Genomic DNA, 20,868 nt, shown 5'->3' with positions numbered 1-20,868 from the left:
GAAACATAGCATTATGCACCCATCTCTAAGCTTTAATCAAAGGCCTGAATCTTAGCCTATGCAAGTCCATGAATGCAGACACTTATTGCTCTATATGCTCAGTTTTGAGTTGTTTTATGAAAATGTGTTAACAGAGTTGCAGTATAGCAACATTAGCATGTAACATAAAACATTTATTTACTGTCAGTTTTGTCTTCCAGCCTCATAGTATACATTAAAAAATCCACAGATTTTTAAATTTCCAGGAAGCAGTTCCCTTTCGAAAGGGAACTCTACACTACGTCAGAATGACGCTTTGGGGAACGCCTCAGGCGTGACAGGTGTCTGAAATCACTATCAAATCATGGCAATCATAATGACCGGCGACAGCCCGTGAATCATTAACGTGAATGATTAACGTGCGACCTGCAAGTATAAAAGGGAGCCTTGCAAACATGACAAACATCTTTTCGTCTTCAGGGACTGTCTGTTTGATATCGCTGGAAAAGTCGGCAAAGAAAATGAAACGCACGGAGAAGGCTGAAAGCTTCAGGAAGTGTGCGGATCCGTGCCCAAGGTATTTGACGCCGGGTGATTCACACGAACTGTGCGTTCTCTGTCTGGGCAAAGAGCATGCACAGGCGGCTCTTGAGGGAGCTGTCTGTGCAAACTGTGAGCGTTTTGCTTTGAAAACGCTCCGCTCTCGTCTAGCCTTCTTCTCGAGTGAGGAGGGCTCACCATCTGTACCTCGTGGCTCAGGTCCCGCTCGCGCTGAGGAAGAGCGGCGACTCGCGTCGTGGGGTTCCCAGAGGGATCTCGCCGATCGTCTTGAGAGGGGTGTTAACCTCTCAGATGATTCGGCGGATGACGAGGGTGAGTTGCAGGTGGATGACGAAGAGGATTTTTCTCCTACTGTTCCTGCAACAGATGCTCTTCAGGACGGGCAGGTGATGGATGAGGAGGAGGTCATTCAGGTGGACCCTGAACCCTCTCAGCCACCCTGCCCCGTGTATGCTGAGCTGCTGGATGTAATGGAACGCGCCACTGACAGGTTGCAACTGCCATGGCGGCGTGTTAGGGGAGAAGTTGTTCGTGGCAGGCTGGACGATCGATTTCTCCCCGGCCATAGACCACCAGCTCAGGCGAGCCTTCCATTTCTTCCTGATCTCCATACTGAGATCGAGAGGGCATGGAAGAACCCATACTCTGCTCGGATCCACCGACATCAGCGGGCTAGTTTCGCTGATGTTGAGGGGATCGGCGAGTATGGGTATGTGTCGATGCCGCCCATTGACGAGACGTTTGCGAACCATCTCGTGTCTGGGCGGGCGTCGACACTGAGTGCTCCAGCCCTGCCATCCAAACCGCTCAAGACCACAGCGCGTTTGAATGGCAGAGCATACACGGCAGCGGGTCAGGCCGGTGCTGCCCTGCACACTATGGCGGTGTTGCAGGCGTACCAGGCCGACCTGCTGGGGGATCTCGACCAGGGGGCAGGGCTGTCCCCTGAGGCGGTGGCTGAGCTGCGCCGCACCACAGATCTTGCTCTCCGGGCCACTAAACAGACTGCCGCTTCGATCGGTCGATCGATGGCGGCAATGGTGGCCACGGAGAGGCATCTGTGGTTGAACCTGGCTGGCATCGGGGAGAAAGAGAAGGCCTTTCTCCTTGATGCACCGGTTTCGCCCTCTGAACTTTTTGGCACCTCCGTGGAGGCGGTGGTTGGAAAGTTCAGGGAGGCGAAGGCGCGCTCAGCGGCGTTTAAGACCTGTATACCGCTGAGATCCGGATCCGAGCCCAGACAGGCGGGAGAGCTAGTGTCGCCTCTCGTGCACCCCCTCCATGTAGGAGCAGGTCACAGAGGAGGCGTGACTCCCGCAGGAAAAAGAAGGATCTGAAGGAGGTGATCCAGTACAAACGATCACAGCGTTAGTGATGGATCATCTCCTGGAGGGCTGTTACTATCCTAGCCCTCTCCTCTTTTTCCCGACTCCCCAGGCGTTTCTTACACCAGGCCTGGGGCTGGGTCTAGGATGAGAACAAGGTTCTGATGGCCCGCCTCGGCTTGGTTGGTGAGAGCGCCTCTTTCAGGCATGTAAAGTGATGGCCCCCAGGTTCATAGAGAACTCTCTGGCGAGTCTTCACTCTGCACACCGCAGGTGAACTGGTTGGTTTTTAATATAATTTCTGTGTGTATACTAACACTGATTTGTATTTCTCTACAGACCTTGTTCCCTGTATAGACCTAGGGAGTCATTCTTAGAGGAGCAATGAGGTAAGGTATTGGAACTTCAGGGCCCTGAAGCCCCCCCCCCAGCTTGTGGCTAGAACGATTTAGGGAGAAGCTCAAAAAAAGATTTGACTCCCGTGTGAGTAGATGATGGCCTTCCTGTCATGACATTTTTATGCGTGGTGGGCCACCACTCATTTCTATGTTAGCCTCAGGGCTTTAAGCCGCCTAGGGGTAGGGTAGTTGGTCTTCCTAAAAAAAAAAAAAAAACTTTTTTACTTTAGGTTTAGACTGACGCTGGCGCTTCAGATAGATCTTATGTCCTACCTTTCGGTTTGTGACATTGGTATCCTGAGTACTTCGCTCCCCTGGCAGTAGGTTGAGTGTTTCACAGCCTCTCAATCAGGTAGGCTGTGGCTCCTCTGAGCCCTCAGGTAGATCTATGCTTGTAGGTCGGCCCTAACCCGGGCCGCCTCTGTAGCTGGCCTAGGCTATGTTTGGGATGTTGGAGGCGTTTTGCTAAGTATAGCTGCCGCATTTTATTATGTGTAGGCTTCCTCCCCGAGATTTCAGCCTCCTCCCTTAAATGGGAGTTGTTGGCCAAAGCCCGCCCCTTTCACTGCATTCAGGGGTGATAGAGTAATGCAGGGTGGTAGTTGAGGTATGATCCTTCAGGCGGGTCAGGCTGTCTTTCGCTCTGCGATGTGATAGTTTGCCAGACCCTGCCGAACAGAGCTACTTGTTTTTAGGCCTCTAGAGCTGGCTCCACTCAGCCCGTTGAGCTGAACCGCTCGGACGATGGGTGAAAGTTGGTTGGCTTGCAAGCAAGCTCCGCTCCCCCAGGCTGGGCACAGGACAAATCCCTGTCACCCTTTGGAGCCACTTGCAGGCCCGCTCCCTGTCTAACATTTCAGGGGCATATGGTGTTACTCCCCCGCTAACGCAGGGTAGTTTTGAGTAATCCATTCTCAGCTCTGTATTATTTACCTCACACCATGATGGCTCCGGTTGAGCAGGGAGTTCTAACTACATTTCATTCCGGTATTTGAACTCCGCTCCCTTGAAGCCAGAGCATTGCCATGAGCTGATGCCCTTGCATTTAGTAGGTAGGCCCTTAAAATGGGGCCTCCACTAGGCAGAGTGGCGTATGTTGTACTCCCCTGCTATGAGGGTATTGCTTTTTGCTGAGTACACTGCCTTTGGCAATGTGATTAGGTACCAGGATGCTGTAAGCGCTGTAGTAACAGTTTTTCTGCCTTGAAGGCTGCACAGTTAGGTAGTAGGCCCCAGCAGGCCTCCTTGACTGGGTAACCCCTAAGATAGGGCTCCTAGGCCAGCTCACCTTTGGTGGTTGGCCCTGGTAGTTTGGGCAGAAGACTCACTACCGAGTAGTAGGTCTTAACAGGCCTCCTCGGAGGTGGGTCACAACATTGTGGAGCATACACTAGGTCGAAACTTTAGGAAAGTTTTTTATTAGTATGGTTCCAGCAGTGTTCATTAAAGTAGCAGAAAGACTCGCTATCAGCTAGTGGGCTCGACCGGGCCTCCCTGTTAGGCGAGTCCCCAGCAGCAGTACACATCCAGCTGATTAGACCGTTTCAGGAAGTAGGCCTCTTCAGGCCTCCCTGAAGATGGGCTCCCACATTTTTTGTGGAGATCAGGTAGTAGGCTTTACTAGGCCTCCCTGAGGGCTGAATCCCTCATACTGTGGTACTAAGTGGCCCTGAGGTTGAACTATCAGGTAGTAGGCCTCATAAGGCCTCCCTGAAGGCAAAGCCCCATAGACAGTCAACTGGACTGCCAGTCTGGCCCACTGTCAGCTGTGGTTTTCAGGTAGTAGGCCTCTCCAGGCCTCCCTGAAAGTAAGCTCCTTCATGTCATGGTTCTCTGGTAGTAGGCCTCACCAGGCCTCCCTGGAGTTGAGTTCCAACATACTTTGAGTTTCCACTTAATGTGGGTTTTCTGGTAATGGGGTAGTAGGCCTCTCTAGGCCTCTCTGTAAGCGAACTCCTATGTACTGTGGTAGGCTTCACTAGGCCTCCCTTAAGTTGAGCTCCCAGGTTTTGTGGTTGTCATGTAGTAGGCCTCTCCAGGCCTCTCTGTAAGTGAACTCCCATGCGCTGTGGTTATCAGGTAGTAGGCCTCACTAGGCCTCCCTGAAGTTGAGCTCCCACATACTGTGGTTATCATGTAGTAGGCCTCTCCAGGCCTCCTTGGACGGTTAGCTCCCACTTACTGTGTGTTCCACTGAGCATGGTTTTTCAGGTAGTAGGCTGCACCAGGCCTCTCTGATGGTGAGCTCCCACATACTGTGGTTGTCAGGTAGTAGGCCTCTCCAGGTCTCCCTGAGTAGTTTCACAGTGGTGCTGGGTTTTGTAAGCTAGTGGCCGCTTACTTTCAGTTTAGCAGACCTTATCAGGCAGCTACCAAAGGTGAGCTTGCGCCCTGGCTCGACTCAAGTTTTTATTCTCTGCTACGGGTTCCCTCCTGGAACCTCTTTATCTTGCTACAGCCTGGTTGCCTACCAGGTAGATCTAATGCTCCCCTCACTGAGGGTCAGTATGAGTATGTGGTCTCCTGAGTCTGATCAGTCGGTCGTAGGCCTCTCATGAGGCCTCCCAGTTAGATCAGTCCTTAGGCCCTCACAGGCCTCCTTAGTGTTTTGAAACACAAACACTGGGTTGATCCGTGGATTGAGTAGAGAAACTCCCCTCGCTGGCAAGGGTTGTAATGCACTATGCTGAGTCATACTCTCCAGGATATCCCGTCTCTGAGATCCGGTCCGAGTGGTTCACTGCCTGCTTCGCAGTCCCTCGGGTTGGATGCCTTCCTAAAGGCAAGTGTCCAGAGGCTCTGTCTTCGGACAGACAGGAAGTGGCCAGACTATAGTGTATGGTGACACCAGGTCAGGCCTGCCTGGTGGCATTTCAGGTGGCACGTTCCCCTGAATAGTGACTGGCTGGGGTTCCCTCAGGTTCCCTAGCCACATTCCCTAGAAGGGACCCCTTCTAAGAAGTTGAAGTGTGGTCCTAGGCCCTTGAGCAGGCCCAGGTAGACCTTTCACTAAAACTATGTTTATGGAGGGTTTTCTGTGGTATCATATAGCTTGGGCTATGACCGTAGGGAGTGCTGTCACTGACAGCCCAGTGTGACCTGAGGGTGAGTGGTTCTAGCGTTTCATTTGAATTTGCTAGTTCTGTCAGTTGTCACTGCCGCTTGGCAGGCACTCCCCTTAGCATGGTGGCGTTGGTATATCGTTCCCCAAAGCGTCATTCTGACGTAGTGTAGAGTTCCCTTTCGAAAGGGAACGTCTCAGGTTACGACTGTAACCTATGTTCCCTGAGAACAGGGAACGAGACACTACGTCTTCCTGCCATGCCTCGGGGCCTGCCTGCAACAGTCCCTTCAGACGATAGGATGTTTGTCATGTTTGCAAGGCTCCCTTTTATACTTGCAGGTCGCACGTTAATCATTCACGTTAATGATTCACGGGCTGTCGCCGGTCATTATGATTGCCGTGATTTGATAGTGATTTCAGACACCTGTCACGCCTGAGGCGTTCCCCAAAGCGTCATTCTGACGTAGTGTCTCGTTCCCTGTTCTCAGGGAACATAGGTTACAGTCGTAACCTGAGACGTTTTTCTTTCAGTTATATACACCAGGGATATTATGCAACTCAATGAAATGAGAATACAAACAAAGATAAGTTGAATAATATTGGTAACCAAACCATTTTGGTGCCCATTGACTGCCATTGTAATGACAAAAACACTGGAATTCCTCAAAATATCATCTGTTGTATTCCACAGAATATAGAAAGGTCAGAGATGGAGAAAATATTGGCAAAACTTGAATTTTTGGGTGAAATAAGCATTGTATATTTCCAACAAGCACCCATTGCATTCATACTTTCTCTTTACAGACTAGCAGGATGAATAAATCTACCCGTTGACCTCTTGGTTATTTTTCCACTGTTATGTTTATGGGCTGGCTGTTAGGTATCCATGTCTGTTCAATGTCTCCTGGGTCCTAACTAAAAGCTAGAGATGCTGCTCTGAAAGGGAAGGAGAGGATGTTACAGTGCCGTTTACACTTAGGCCAGAAACATACTTGAATGCATGGCCAACAGCGGAAGTAGACTGTCCCATTGTATATACTTTCCATGCATTGTTATGTTACTGTGACAAGTAGATAGCTACAACTGGTAGATAGCAAGAAAGATGTCAATTTAGTGTGAAAGTCTTTTTTCTACTACAGTCATGCAAGCTAAATTAATTGACTATCTTCACTTACTGACTACACCTCTGATTTCTATAGTCTATAGTCTGAAGTAGAGATGCTCTGGCAGAAGGAGACCACAAAACTGCAGGTGTAGGACTACAGTAGTAAACCTTGCTTGACAGGATTTGCAGTTACCTGCCATAAAGGACAGATCAAATGGGCAGAGTGCAGCGTTGGTCTTCAGGGATGGGGGAACGAGGATGTTGAAGAGACTGAACAGAATGAGAGCAATTCAGTTAGATGAAAGATGTGGGTGTGTGACCAGTTCCTCCAAAGGTCGTGTTATAGTCATAGTTGCAATGGTATTCGTTTTTGTGTCAGAGATATGTGGGTGAGTCAATTTCTGAACTCTTTCAGCAGACAACCCTTTGCAGCCTTTCTCTACAAACAGCTGATCACAGTCAAGTTCAGTGGGCACCGTGACAGATATTATGAAAGGAACTCAAAATCCTCCCTACAGCCTAAAATCGCAGACTCTAATCATAAAAATGTAATTTACTGTGTAATGCATAATGTCAAGGAATTTGTCAATTGTATATTTGTACATTAGAATGTACTTCTCAAAGAAATAATAATAATAATAATATTTAGACAGTTTATTAAAACAATGTTTTTAATTAATATAAGAGTAAACCTCCGTTGTGGAGCAATTTGTTTGCCAAAAAATAAAATTGCATTCATTACATTTTATAAGATTAATTCAGTCGTGTGTTAATTAAAAATAATCATTTATTTGATTAATCATTAATTTAATTACCAACATTTTTGATAATAAATTTTTGTTTAATCATAAAGCACAGAATCCAGAAAACAATACTTCGGGTTTCTGGGCTAGGATGGATAGAGATAGAGAAAAAGTGAGCAATGTATTGCTGTTTGACAAATTATTATTCAGGAGGAAAAATTGAGTGGAGTGCATTTTGGAGGATTACACAGATTAAAGCATCAGGCTAAAACTGGATGTGCATATGTTGTTAGAAAGACTTGATGAGATAAAGAAAGAGACTTTAAAAAATAATAAGGTAAGGTGACAACCTGGAAAGCAAAGTCGTTTCAGATGCAGAGCAAGCTACGCGTTTTTATTATAGATTATGAAGACAAACATTTAACTTTGAAATAACAATAAGATCAGCAACATGTATTAAGAAGAAAGGTTTAGTTTTTGACTTTATATTGACTTTATTAACAGTTTCTCCCAAATACCAGTGTGATTAAATGGAGAGCAAATGAGCCAACTTAGTAAAGTCTGCAATCAAATGTCAGAGATTTCAATATGACCGATACAATTATTATTATTATTATACATTTTATTTATAGGCACCTTCATGGCACTCAAGGACAACTTACAAAGTCCATAAAACCAGTACAACAAACACATTAAAATCACATAAAAGCCTGCATTCTAAGATGAGATTTAAAAACCAGAAGACTTGAACTATTGCAAACTTCTACAGGAAGTGAGTTCCATAATTGGGGAGCCACATAACCAAAAGCTTGTAAACCCATGGAAGTTGTCAGAGCTTGTAGAAGAACAAGAGTAAATGCAGAAGATAGAATGCAGGAAGTAGAGGTCTACACGGGTCCAAAAATTAGTACCTGAAAAGACCCGTAAATGTGCTACACTGAACCGACCCGGACCCGTCTATTATTTTGAAAGTGTGACCCGGGGCCATGCAGAACAGAGAAATGTCAAAAATGTACTACCCTGAACCGATGTGGACTGTCAATTATTTGAAAGCTGGACCCAAACCCAGCCAGCAAAACAGACCCGACTGGACCCTATCGGCACATATTCCACAACAAATTGCTATTATCAAGTTGATAAGCAAGTTGCGAAAATTAAACTTTTTGTCTAACCTAATGTAAGAAGCCTTCTCCCTTGTATCTGACTGTAATGCACACAATCCTCCTTGCCAAGAAGGTTCCATCCAAGTTATTTCTCTCTTGCCAATTGAAATGCTTAATACTGTACATTCATTAGTCCAGCTTCAAATGTCCACTTTCTGTGATGGTGATGGATGACAAATGCGACTTTGCAGTCTTGCCATTTTTGTCTCTCGAGTCAACTTGCATAATAATTGAGACTGTTTGACCATGGATTATAATAACAATTGCTCATCCAGTGCCATTCGCGTCTCTAATACGCATTAATCCACAAATGACTTAAGCTGTTAACTTTTTTAATGTAGCTGACACTCCCTCTGAGTTCAAACAAACCAATATACCGGAGTAATTCATTTACTCAAACAGTACACTGACTGAACTGCTGTGAAGAGAGAACTGAAGATGAACACCGAGCCGAGCCAGATAACGAACAAAAGACTGACTCGTTCTGACTCGTGGTGTATAGAAATTCTACATTGATTAAAAAAAAAATCAGGTGCTGGTTTCAGATTGGATCGCAATCGGCAGATACTCAGAATTTTCAGGATCGGATAGGTTCTGAAAAAATGGTATTGTTACATTCCTACCCAACACACAGGAAGAAACCGACTCTACACGAAGGTTGTAAAACCCCACAAAGGTGTTAGGTGATGCCCAGCCAGCAGCTTGACAGATGTCTGCCAGAGAGGCAGCATGCGCCAGGGCATAGGAGAAGGAGTGAGCCCTCGACCCCAGGGGGCAAGGCTCGCCTTGGGAATGGTATGCCAAGGCGATGAAATCCACTATCCAGTGGGTCAACCTCTGCTTGGAGACAGCCTTCCCTTTCTGCTGACCCCCAAAGCAGACGAGGAGCTGCTCAGAGCTTCTGAAGCTCTGGGTGTGGTCCACATATATGCAAAGTGCTCTTACCGAACACAGCAATGCCAAGGCTGGATCTGCCTCCTCCTGGGGCAGTCCTTGCAGGTTCACCACCTGGTCCTGGAGGGGAGTGGTGGGAACCTTGGGCTCGTATCCAGGCCAGGGTCTCAGGACAACGTAAGAGTGGTCCGGCCCAAATACAAGACACTCTTCACTTACCGAAAATTCTTGGAGGTCCCCGACCCTCTTGATGGAAGTGACTGCATTCAGGAGTGCTGTCTTGAGAGACAGGAACTTCAGCTTGACAGAATCAAATGGCTCAAAGGGACCCCTCTGAAGTCCAGTCAGGACAATAAAGAGGTCCCAGGGGGGCACCATGGGTGTCCCAGGAGGATTTAATCTTCTGGCACCTCTCAGGAACCTAATGATCAAGTCATGCTTCCCCAGGGACCGGCCGTCCACTGCATCGTGAGTTGCTGCAATGGCAGCAACATACACTTTCAAGGTGGAGGGTGACAGCCGGGAAAAGAAACCATGACTCTGACCGAGCATATCTGGGGGTCTTCTCGGTGAGAAGAACACCAATTTGTGAACAGACTCCACTTCAAAGCATAGGCCTGCTTTAAAGAGGGAGCTCTAGCCTGAGTTATAGTGTCCACCACCGCTGGTGGCAGATCACTTAGGTCTGCCGCATTCCGTCCAGAAGCCACACGTGCAGGTTCCAAAGATCTGGACACGGGTACTATATGGTGCCCAGCCCCTGAGATGCACAAGGGAGGGGCTGTCATGAGGAGCATGAGTCCTGAAAGCCAGGTCTGGGTGGACCAGTAAGGCAGTAAGACACCTGTAAGACACCTGTTCCCAATCCTCCTTGACCATGCACAGTGTCTGTGTGAGCAAGCTCACTGTGGGAAACACATAGTTGCATAGAGCCCGAGCCCAGCTGTGTGCCAGTTCATCCGTGCCCAGGGGGTCCTTGGACAAGGAATAGTACGGCTGGCAGTGGGAGGCTCGTGGGAAGCAGGTCTACCAGGCCTATTCCGAATAGACTCCAGATCAGCTGGAACATCTGGGGATGGAATCACCATTCCCCGGGAAAAGTTAGCTGCCATGAGAGCGCATCGGATACACGATTGAGCTACCCCAAAATATGGACAGCGTGAAGCGACTTGACCCCAGTGGAGGAGATGGCAGGCGAGTTGAGACATGCGACGTGTTCGTAGACCGCCCTGTCGGTTGATGAAGGAAACAGCCGCAGTGTTGTCCGTGCGGACCAACACATGCTTGTCTAGCAACAGCAGCCAAAACCACTGTAAAGCTAGATGCACTGCCAGCAACTCCAAAGCAGTCGAGGTCCTGTCCAGGACCCTGAAGCTGCCTGCCCTTTGCACGTTGCACCCCAGCCCATGTTGGAGGCATCTGCCATGACAAAAACATGCTGGGACACTTGTTCTAAGGGCACCCCAGCCCGTAAAAAAAGCCAGGTCTGACCAGGGGCTGAATAGGCAGTGACACATTGGTGTGATTGTGACACGATGTGTACCGTGGCGCCATGCCCATCTCGGGACTTGGAAGTGTAACCAGTGTCAAAGTGGTCTCATATGAAGCAATTAGAGCGGGATGCTATATGCCCCAGGAGCCTCTGAAAATATTTCAGTGGTATCTCTGTCCTGCCTCTGAAGGAACTCTGAAGTTCAGCACCGACTGGGCACGCTTGCTGGTGAGACGCGCTGTCATACTCACCGAGTCTAACTCAATACCGAGATTAGAGATCCAGGACTTATCCAGGATAGGTCGAAGGCCAACGCTTTTCTTAGGTACGATGAAGTAAGTGCTGTTAAACCCGCTCCTCATCTTGGCTGGAGGGACCGGCTTGACTGCATCCTTCACCAACAGGACAGCAATCTCTTTGCACAAGACAGAGGCGTCCTGGACTTACAATGCCATTGAACTTGGGAAGTCGCCGGGTGAACTGAATCGCTTAGCCATGTCTAACCGAATGAGCCAAACGGATGGGTTAGGCAGTGCAAGCCATGCCCCAAACTCCGTACGAGTGGCAACAAAGGAACAGTCGACGTACCCACAGTGGTGCTGTGATGGGAAGTCGTGTTGGATGTCGCCAAAAGCATCGTGTTCTGACTCATCACCGCAAAACTCCCCGTGTTCCTGGAGGAACTGGCCAGAGACGCGTGGAGAGGTGTTGCATCTCCGAAACTGCAACCTCTTTGCTACTGGCAATAGGGGAGTTGCGGGTCAGAATGAGGAGGCAGTGCATTGCTCATTGTCAACCCACGATCCTTGCAACTCTGAGGAAAGGGAAATTGCTCTTTTAATAAAAATGTGGATATGGCGGAACAAAAAGAAAAGAAAACAGAAGATTCTCCACCCTGCCCTCCTCTGGTGGAAGGAGTGGCACTGTCTCCACCAGCTCCTGAAGAGCAGTCTCCTACATCTCTGAGTTGCCTGTGTCAGGGCCACTTTGTTGTCTTCTTGGACAATTTCGCGGCCGGATGTGACACAGGGGGCGCCGCTCTCATGCACGGGGCTTGACGCGCCAGCCTCGAAGAACTCTCAGCCTCTCAGAGGACATCGCCTTCCAGCCGGACCACGCCGTGACAACACAGGTAAACACAGATTAGCTAAAATCCTTCTCAGAGCAGCGGCTGCTAACTGTGCCAGCGTTCGCCCGGAAAGATGTGCATAGATATAATTCTCATCAAATTCCTCCAAGACCAAATGACCTGAGCTAGGGCTGTGTGATTAATCAAAATCGAATTGAAATCGCGATTTGAGAAGTTGCAATTTGCTAATCGCAAAAGCCTGCGATGTAGACACGATATTACTCTGTTCCAGAGCATATGCATCACTGTCAGCCTTCAGTGACAGTCTTACTAACCAATAGAGTGAGCGCACCTCCGTTCTCCCCAATCAGCTCTGCTCTAGCCAACTGTGTAAACGCCCACCATTAAAAAAAAAAAAAAAAAAAAAAAACTGTAAGCAGGAGTCAGGAGAGAGACAGAGTGGGATTATGGTGTCTACAGGGTCAGATCAATAGTAAGGTAAATTAAAACTAAAGAAAAACGTTATGTAAATTAAGCTTTGAAAAGACAGACAATGAACAAAAAAAGATAATCTACAAGAGCTGCGTCACTGTGCCACAATGCATATCAAGAGCATCTCTTATTGCATGTTCGCTATTCCCCATTCAGAAGACCGCACACACAGCCTGTGTCTCTCTTCCCCACGCGGCGTGAATCCTGCATCACGGACGAGCCGTTCACACTTGCCGCACTCACGCAGCCTGTTTCGTAACGCTCGGTTATTTTCTCATATTCTATATTATATTATATTATATTAAACTATATTATATTCTGGCAGAATGGATAAGGGGCTCGACTCACGCTCACAACCTGCGTCAGCTTGCGCCTGGCTCCACGTTTAAAACACATGTAAATTCAGTCTCCCTGCTTGCTAATTTCACTTGAATGAATGAAACATTCAGCACATTTTCCACTTGTTCTTAAAATCCCAAATACAGTGTAACATGTAATACTTTAATAATTGACTAAAGAAATACAGTTCTTTATTTATATAAAAAATAAATATTTCCAGTGAAATTCAGTAACTAAGTTAATTCTATAAAATTAGTTATACCATTATAATCTTGTCTGCTGAAAAAAAAGTATGTATATATATATGTATATGTATGTACTGTATGTATGTATGTATATATATAGAACCCCTCCCAAAACACAATTGAAAATTGAAAGGATTTCAGGATTATAATGGGAATTGTATTGGATAGAACAACAGTAATTCCTATTGGAATAATGCCATGGATATGGAATAATGTTTATGGAAACTGTAAGAATTTTTTTTTCTTGTTTTTTTTTTTTTTCAGCAGGGTAATGCTACTCATACTGTGCTGCACATTATTGACAATATTGATCTGAAGCTTGACTTTGCAAATGTAAAATCACAAATCAAATCGCAATCGCAATATTTGTAAAAAAAATTGCAATTAGATATTTTTCCCATATCGCACAGCCCTAACCTGAGCTGTCATGTTTCTGACATTTCTCTACTAAGGACATGTTCTAATTCAATTTTAGGACAAACATTATTTGTTAAAAAGCCGCTTTTTCATATATAAAAAATAACTTTTGATTATTACATTTCTGTGTATTTATTTCATGAATGCTACTGTTACACCTGCTTTAACTGAAAAACTTAAAGCACTGTTTATTTAATTTATATCCTTCTTATTATTTAATTGTCCTGTTGTTTGTTATTTGCATCTTTGTTCTTATTTAAAGGAGTGTATATGTGTGTTTGTTTGTGTGTTTGTGTGTGTGTGTGTGTGTTCGTATTTTCAAGGGAGTAAAATGGAGGTTGGCTGCCAGAAAGACCCAGACGCGAGTATATCTGATCATCTGTCATGTTCCTGTCTGTCTCTGCTCTGTGACTGTATAAGTGCACAGCAGAAGTGTGAGGGTCTCTGGGTTACTGCGATGTAGCACACAGAGTTCTTTCAATGTCCCACTCAATCCATCTCTGTCTCTGTATCTCTTTCAATCCCTGGAAGTGACCTCAAGGTCATTTTGACACATGCCTTCATCAGCACACACAACCTGGTAAATACCCAACATGACAGATTTAGCACACAGTTACAAATTTTTTGCTTACTTTATACTTTATGTCTTTGAAACAATGTTCAATGCGAATATTGAATAGAGAGCAGCCAGGGGAGGAAAGAGTACACAGATTTAAATAAAAGCAATATGCTGACCTCAACAATTTCCTGCCTGCAGTCTTTTTCTAGGAGCTAAGAATGATGTGGCATTATTGACTCTGTGCCAGAGAATGTTCGACAACACAAATTTTGGCAAGAGAAAGTGGAAAACAGTGAGACAGATAATGAGTAATAGACACATAATGGTATGTGCTCATGTCTGATTTGTTAGAGCAGACTTAATCTCATTACATCATATCACACTATACAGCTACTTTCCCTGCACAATGTTAAATATCAATTTACCTCTCTTTCATTGTTTTTATGTTTTTTGGGCATCACCCATCACTCTTGCCTGTAGAAAGAGTTCTGAGAGAGTCATCAGCCTAATTTTTTATCACTTTTGTAACAAAGTCAGAAGCTCAAAAGTGTTAGAGACAGGACATCAGTCTTGGAACGTCTGCAAGCTTTGTGATATCTGCTGTTCTCCTAGTCTCACTTCAACCTCTCTCTCTCTCTCGCTCTCTCTTCTGTGCATGAGTGTGTGTGAATGTGCTTGCATAAAGGGATAGTTCACCCCAAAATTAAAATTTTATGTTAATCTGCTTACCCCCAGGACATCCAAGATTTGTTTCTTGAGTAGAACACAAACAAAGGTTTTTAACTCGAACTGGCATCCAAGATGTAGGTGACTTTGTTTCTTGAGTAGAACACAAACAAAGGTATTTGACTCGAACTGTTGCAATATGTCAGTCATATAATGGAATTGAATTGGAATCACGGCTTTGAGAGTCAAAAAAACATACACAAACAAAACCAAATTAAACCCTGCGGCTCGTGAAGATACACTGATGTGTAAAAACACAAAACTATTGGTCTGTGCAAGAAACTGAACAGTATTTATATCGTTATTTACCTATGTTCACCATCTTCTTCTTCCTGCTTTACAGTGGATCACAGACTTAAATGTGCATTACCGCCATCTCACTCTCAAATGGACCATTGACATTCGGAACTCAGAATATTTAACTCTCTGTCCAGCCCCTTGTCTCTTTCTGGCATCCCCATTCCCAGGTCCCCATATCTCATTCACTAATCAGCTCAAAGATTGGATTATCCCGAAAGCATTTCATATTCAATACATCCATTTATGCATTCTCAGACCCTCCCTTTAGATTCAAACAGCCAGCCTTTCCACCTAACATTCAATCAAAGAATCATACTGGAAGGTGGTTGTCAGTTCATATAACCTGTTTAGTGCTAACAAAGGCTGTAATGTGCTGGCAAGACTGTTGTGGTAGTTCTTTTTGGTTGTTTCATGTCTTCATTTTGCTCTGAGACTGCGGCATTTGAGTTGAGCCAAACCTATTCCAACCATCTATTTGGTTTTAATTTGTCATTATACTCTGCTTATACTCTGCTATTCAGCCATAATGCATCTGAATCCAACATGTAAAGTCCTGATATTCAAAGCTGAAGTTTGGTCACAAAATAATGCTCTTTCAATTGTTAAGTCTACTAGTTAAATATTGTGAAAAGTGTGATAAATATCACAATACTTTCCCATAAATATTTAACATCTCATCCTTCTGTTGCTTAGATTTTAATGCTAAATGCACAGGAAGCATCACATTTTGGTTTTATTTTGATTATTTGTGCAATCCTACCACTGTGTATGCTGATCTCAGAAGCCCTTGTATAAGTCTTCATGGTAATCTGTTTGTCAGCTCTGTAGGTGATTTCTAGATGTATACAGACTGTATAGATTTAGGGGCTGTGGTTGATTGGTTTTGAGCACAAAGGAGGGGGGGGTGTCATTGACATTTCTAGTGGCAACGCAGAGATAAGGTCACCCTAAGTGCATTAGTACTGAGAAATTGACAATCAGCCTGACAAGTTGCAAATTGTTATCCTTCTATGCATAATGTCTGCAGCTGCTGCAGTCACAACCGCTTCACCCCACCACTGGGAAATGAGGAGTAAAAGTCAGAGAAATTAGATGGAAAAAAGGTTGTGGAGTAGAAGAAGGGAATGAGAATGACTGAGAACTGGGGAGAGTGGCAGAATGGATGTATGTGCTGGATGGAGAGGGAGAAATTATTTGCTTGTCATTTAAAATTGCTGAATTTACACAAATGAATCACCTCAGATGTGCGGCAGTTTGATAATATGTCCTCTCTAACTGTGAGTCTGTTGCTGCAGTAGAAGCCTGAAAATTAACAAAGTCTTTTCAGACTCGACAAGCAAAAGCATGAATGTGTTTTGAAAGGTTTTTGAAAGATTTAAGAGTTGTAGAGTACGTTTCTTTTGGCAAGGCAGGGTGTTTGGTGGAGCATGGAAGCCCGTCTGCAGAATTTCAGCTTTTACCAAGTCATAGTTGAATTCTTGATTCTGATTGTTTCAAGAATTTTTTTTTTATTGCATTGCTTTGAAGTAGTTCACAGTTGGCACTTGCAACTAGAGATTGACAGAATGTTTTTGTTGTTTTACAATCAATGCCAATACCAATGATCTTTATGTTTATGGGTCCAATTACCAAATTGAAGACACTATAAATAAATAACAAATAATCATTTGAGTACAATAATATAAAACAAATGCATTAGAAATATTTGTTATTCTATTTTTATTTATCATTATTATTAGTAGTAATTGTAACATTTATTCCAGTATAATATATATATATTTCCTACTTTTTGGTTGTTTAATATTAACTTGAAATATTTTGTCATGTATTACTCTTCCACAGTAAGTGGAAAAGTGTTGATATCAGTTAAAAATCAAACTAAGTATCGATGTCTATGTAATTTTTTTTTTTTTTTTTTTGAGGTAAGCACATTAAAAAGAAGATATGTACATGTGTGACAGTGAAACAATGCATCATCAGTTATTAATTACATTTGTTTTCTGAGGCTAGGTTTCGCATCATAGATCTTACTGCACCTTCCTGAACATTTGATGAAATGTAATCTTTTTTCTTTTACTGTTCACATTTTTGTTTTTGAATTACACCTGCATCATTGTGAACAGCCAGTTGAAATTCAAGTACCTGTTAGTGAGAAACTGAGCATGTACAGAAACAATAACATCACACGTTATACCAGCATATGCATATACCAACATCAAAACCATTACATCTTCAAGGGCCTTCAAGTATCTGCATATTGACCAGCTAATTTGTTGAAGGGATAGTTCACTCTCAAATTAAATTTTGATATGTTTTAGCTTACCTCAAGGACATCCAAGATGTAGGTTTCTTTGTTTCCTCAGTATTTCCCATTTTGATATTTTTAGGTCCAACCGTTCTTGTCTGTGACTCACATAATGGATGTCTATGGTCACCACCCCAAAGAGCATGCACAAAGGAGTCAAAATTAAACAATTCCCCATCATAAGTACACATTGATGACCTAATACAAGAAACGAGCGGTTTGTGTAAGAAAACGAACAGTATTGATATCTTTTTTACCTTTTGTACACAACCACGTCCAACTGATCTGAGTTCGCGAGTGCTTCCTGATGTGACGTGCGTGCGTGCGTGCTCTGGCTTTAGTCTGTGCAAGCGCGGAAAGCCCCGGATGTGATGTCTCGCGCATGCAGTAATTGTAATAAATTAATGTTTATAATGTTTAATGTTTATAATGCACTTTATAATCGTTGCGTTTATAATACAAATACAACACATTACTCACTCTATTGACAGCGTGCCATTGGGTCCCTCTGGCATTGGACGTCGCCTCCAGTTTATACGTGGCAAACTAAACACAACGTGCAAAACGCTGCGTCTCAACAGCGGAGAAAAATCAGGATCTTCAGTCAGGCAGGCGTGTGATGTGATACTGCCAATGTCCTCGTCGTCATCTTGTAACGTTAGTTGTTCCATTCGTGACAACATATGCTCTCCACTTCTGTTGGCATCTCACAACACTTGCTACTAAAACACCACCAATTTTGAAGAGATCTCTGTCTCTGAGGCTTGAAGACGTGCTGCTGCAGCGGATCGCTCCTGAGTACTTGGTCTGTGTATTCTGTTTCAAATAAATATGGTTGTGAAAAAAATTCAACGTTGTCTATGAATATATATTGAAATCGTCTTCCATTGCAATTTCCTGTACGTCTAAATATGTTTAGATCTTCACAGTTAAAGGTAAAACTTCCGAAATCTGTGTAAACCATAGGCAGTAAGTGTAAACAATGAGTGATGTACACGCGCGAGAGATCGCTTCCGGCGCTTTCCGCGCTTGCGCAGACTAAAGCCAGAGCGCGCGCGCACATCACATCGGGAAGCACTCGCAAACTCAGATCAGTTGGACGTGGTTGTGTACAAGAGGTAAAAACGATATAAATACTGTTCGTTTTCTTACACAATCCGCTCGTTTCGTGTCTTAGGTCATCAATGTGTACTTACGGTGGGGAATTGTTTAATTTTGACTCCTCTGTGCATGCTCTTTGAGGTGGTGACCATAGACATCCATTATGTGAGTCACAGACAAGAACGGTTGGACCTAAAAATATCAAAATGGGAAATACTGAGGAAACAGAGAAACCTACATCTTGGATGTCCTTGAGGTAAGCTAAAACATACCAAAATTTAATTTGAAAATAAACTATCCCTTTAACATGGCATGACTGTGGTACATTCCCTCGAGTTTTGCTTGAACTAATGCATCTCACCAAATATTAATTAAATCTGCTATCTCAGCATCTTTCCACTGATTCTGCTTGCTCCTCCCTCCGTTTTTAAGATTTAAGCAAGGCACTTACTGGCACTGAATGATAATGACATGATAAAATTATGTGGTGATACTGTATGCACATGTTAAAATAATGGGTGATTTCATATCTGGCTGCATCAGATGTGTAGTTTCAAGGATCACATCTAGAGGCATGTCACATGAAGGGAAAATCAAATTTAGGTCACTTCCAATGTGTTGCCTGAAGGGGGGGGGGTGGTAATTCAGACATTTCAAGGTCAAAGTGGTCTGGTTTGTCTTTTCCGTTTGCCCTCCTTCCCTGACTGCCTAAAAACGGCTAATTAACTGATACAGCTTGACTTATCGGTTAGTGTGACTTGAATACTAAAAGTAAACACTGGGTTTTCCTGGAAAATGTAGTGGCAGTCTGCCCTCTCCTTATCTTTATTTTCCTTTCCTATTTTTTTGTATTATTTACCAACCTTTACTTAAATCTCCCTTTCACAAACATTTTTTCTACTCAAACTTCTAATATACTGAGCCTTAATGCATTGATTTTAAATTTAGATAAAAAGCATTTTAACTGAATTGAATCGAGAATTAAATTAGTTTCTCACTCACTCTCCCTCCACAGGGTGTGTGTTCCCAGAAATGCTACTACATGTTCATCGTCGAGACTGTTTGTGTGGGCTGGTTCTCACTGGAGTTTCTGCTACGGTTCGTGCAGGCACACAGTAAGCTGGAGTTTCTCCGTGGACCCTTGAACATCATCGATGCCATGGCTATTCTGCCCTACTATGTGTCTCTGATAGTGGATGAGAACCCCACCAGTGAACATGAGCAACCCTCTGGAGGTAAGGGCTACCTGGACAAGCTCGGGTTAGTACTACGGATCCTACGTGCCCTTCGGATCCTGTACGTCATGCGGCTGGCCCGCCACTCTCTGGGCTTGCAGACTCTGGGGATGACGGTGCGGCGGAGTACGCGCGAATTTGGCCTGCTGATGCTCTTTCTCTGCGTAGCCGTGACACTCTTTTCACCTCTTGTGCACCTGGCAGAGAGCGAGCTGACCGGAGCACAGGATTTCAGCAGCATTCCCGCTTCTTACTGGTGGGCGATCATCTCCATGACTACAGTTGGTTATGGGGACATGGTACCCAGGAGCATACCCGGTCAGGTAGTGGCTCTCAGTAGCATCCTGAGTGGGATCCTAATCATGGCCTTCCCAGCCACTTCCATTTTCCACATGTTTTCCCGCTCCTACCAGGAGCTGAAACAGGAGCACGACAGGCTCTTTAAAGAGGAGTGTGCGGCGGCTGCAGCTGCTACCACAGGACCTGAGGATGAGGAGGACAGAGGATGGGTGGCCTTTCCTCCTCCTAGACTAGTTTTTACTCCAGACACAGAGACGCCAGGCTCATTTGAAGACCTTTCTGTTCTTGGGAATGGTGGAGAGACTTCCGGGAATAACAAGCACCCGTTACCAGCTGGAGCTTTTTAAGTGATGCATACACATCAAATGCTTCTCTAGATCAAACCTGTTCTTCCATGCCCTCATGCTGAACCCTCTTGTAGTGGACAGGGTTAATTTTCATAGACGCCTCTGTCTAAAAAGATTAAAGGTCCTTGAAGCTATTTTGTCTTCCATTAGCCACAAGCTGATCATGTCTCATTAATGCACTAATTCCTTCATATTCACACTGTAGACAGATTTAGCACTCCATGAAAATCCACACTATAGAAATAAAAAATAAAGCTAGTTTAACTTTAAAGCCACATCCAACACCGTTAGACAAACAAATCCAAAGATGTGTTTATTGGTTGATTATTAAGGTTCAAGAATTGCTCTTCCAGAAAACTTGAATATATAATTTCCTTTGCCAGTTTAGTACAGACATGCTCTTGTACAGGTCCAAATAAAAACAGTAATCTCAATGTCCTGTCCTGTTTTTTAGGGTTCATAGAAGGATTTTCTAATCCTCTTTTTTGAAACGCTCAATCATAAGACACAGTTACCCTGTTCTCTTCTCTTCATTTTACTAAACAGCACATGTGCCCATACCATCTGCCAGCTCTGACATGCAGCAGTTACAGAGTGATGAATCTATGATTGTTTTAGTGTTTCCTGTTAGAGTTAAGATTCTTTCATGGTGTGACCTCAACAAAGTCAACCTAGTTTTGTTCGTCTTCATCTCTTTTTGCTGAAATCC

The 20,868-nt window shown here is 44.4% G+C and overlaps 1 protein-coding gene across 1 annotated transcript in view; it reads left to right on the top strand.

Moving 5' to 3' along the window:
- LOC132156262 (potassium voltage-gated channel subfamily G member 4-like) overlaps window positions 1–20,593 on the top strand; it is a 38,627-nt gene extending 18,034 nt beyond the window's left edge. The window contains exon 3 of the mRNA XM_059565189.1: window positions 19,293–20,593. Coding sequence (XP_059421172.1) covers window positions 19,293–20,159 — 867 coding nt within the window. The 3' untranslated portion in view covers window positions 20,160–20,593. The remainder of the gene's footprint in view (window positions 1–19,292) is intronic.
- Window positions 20,594–20,868: the final 275 nt, after the last annotated feature.

This window comes from Carassius carassius, chromosome 13 (assembly GCF_963082965.1).
Source record: "Carassius carassius chromosome 13, fCarCar2.1, whole genome shotgun sequence".
Taxonomy (NCBI): domain Eukaryota; kingdom Metazoa; phylum Chordata; class Actinopteri; order Cypriniformes; family Cyprinidae; genus Carassius; species Carassius carassius.
This window is presented reverse-complemented; position numbering and strand designations above follow the sequence as displayed.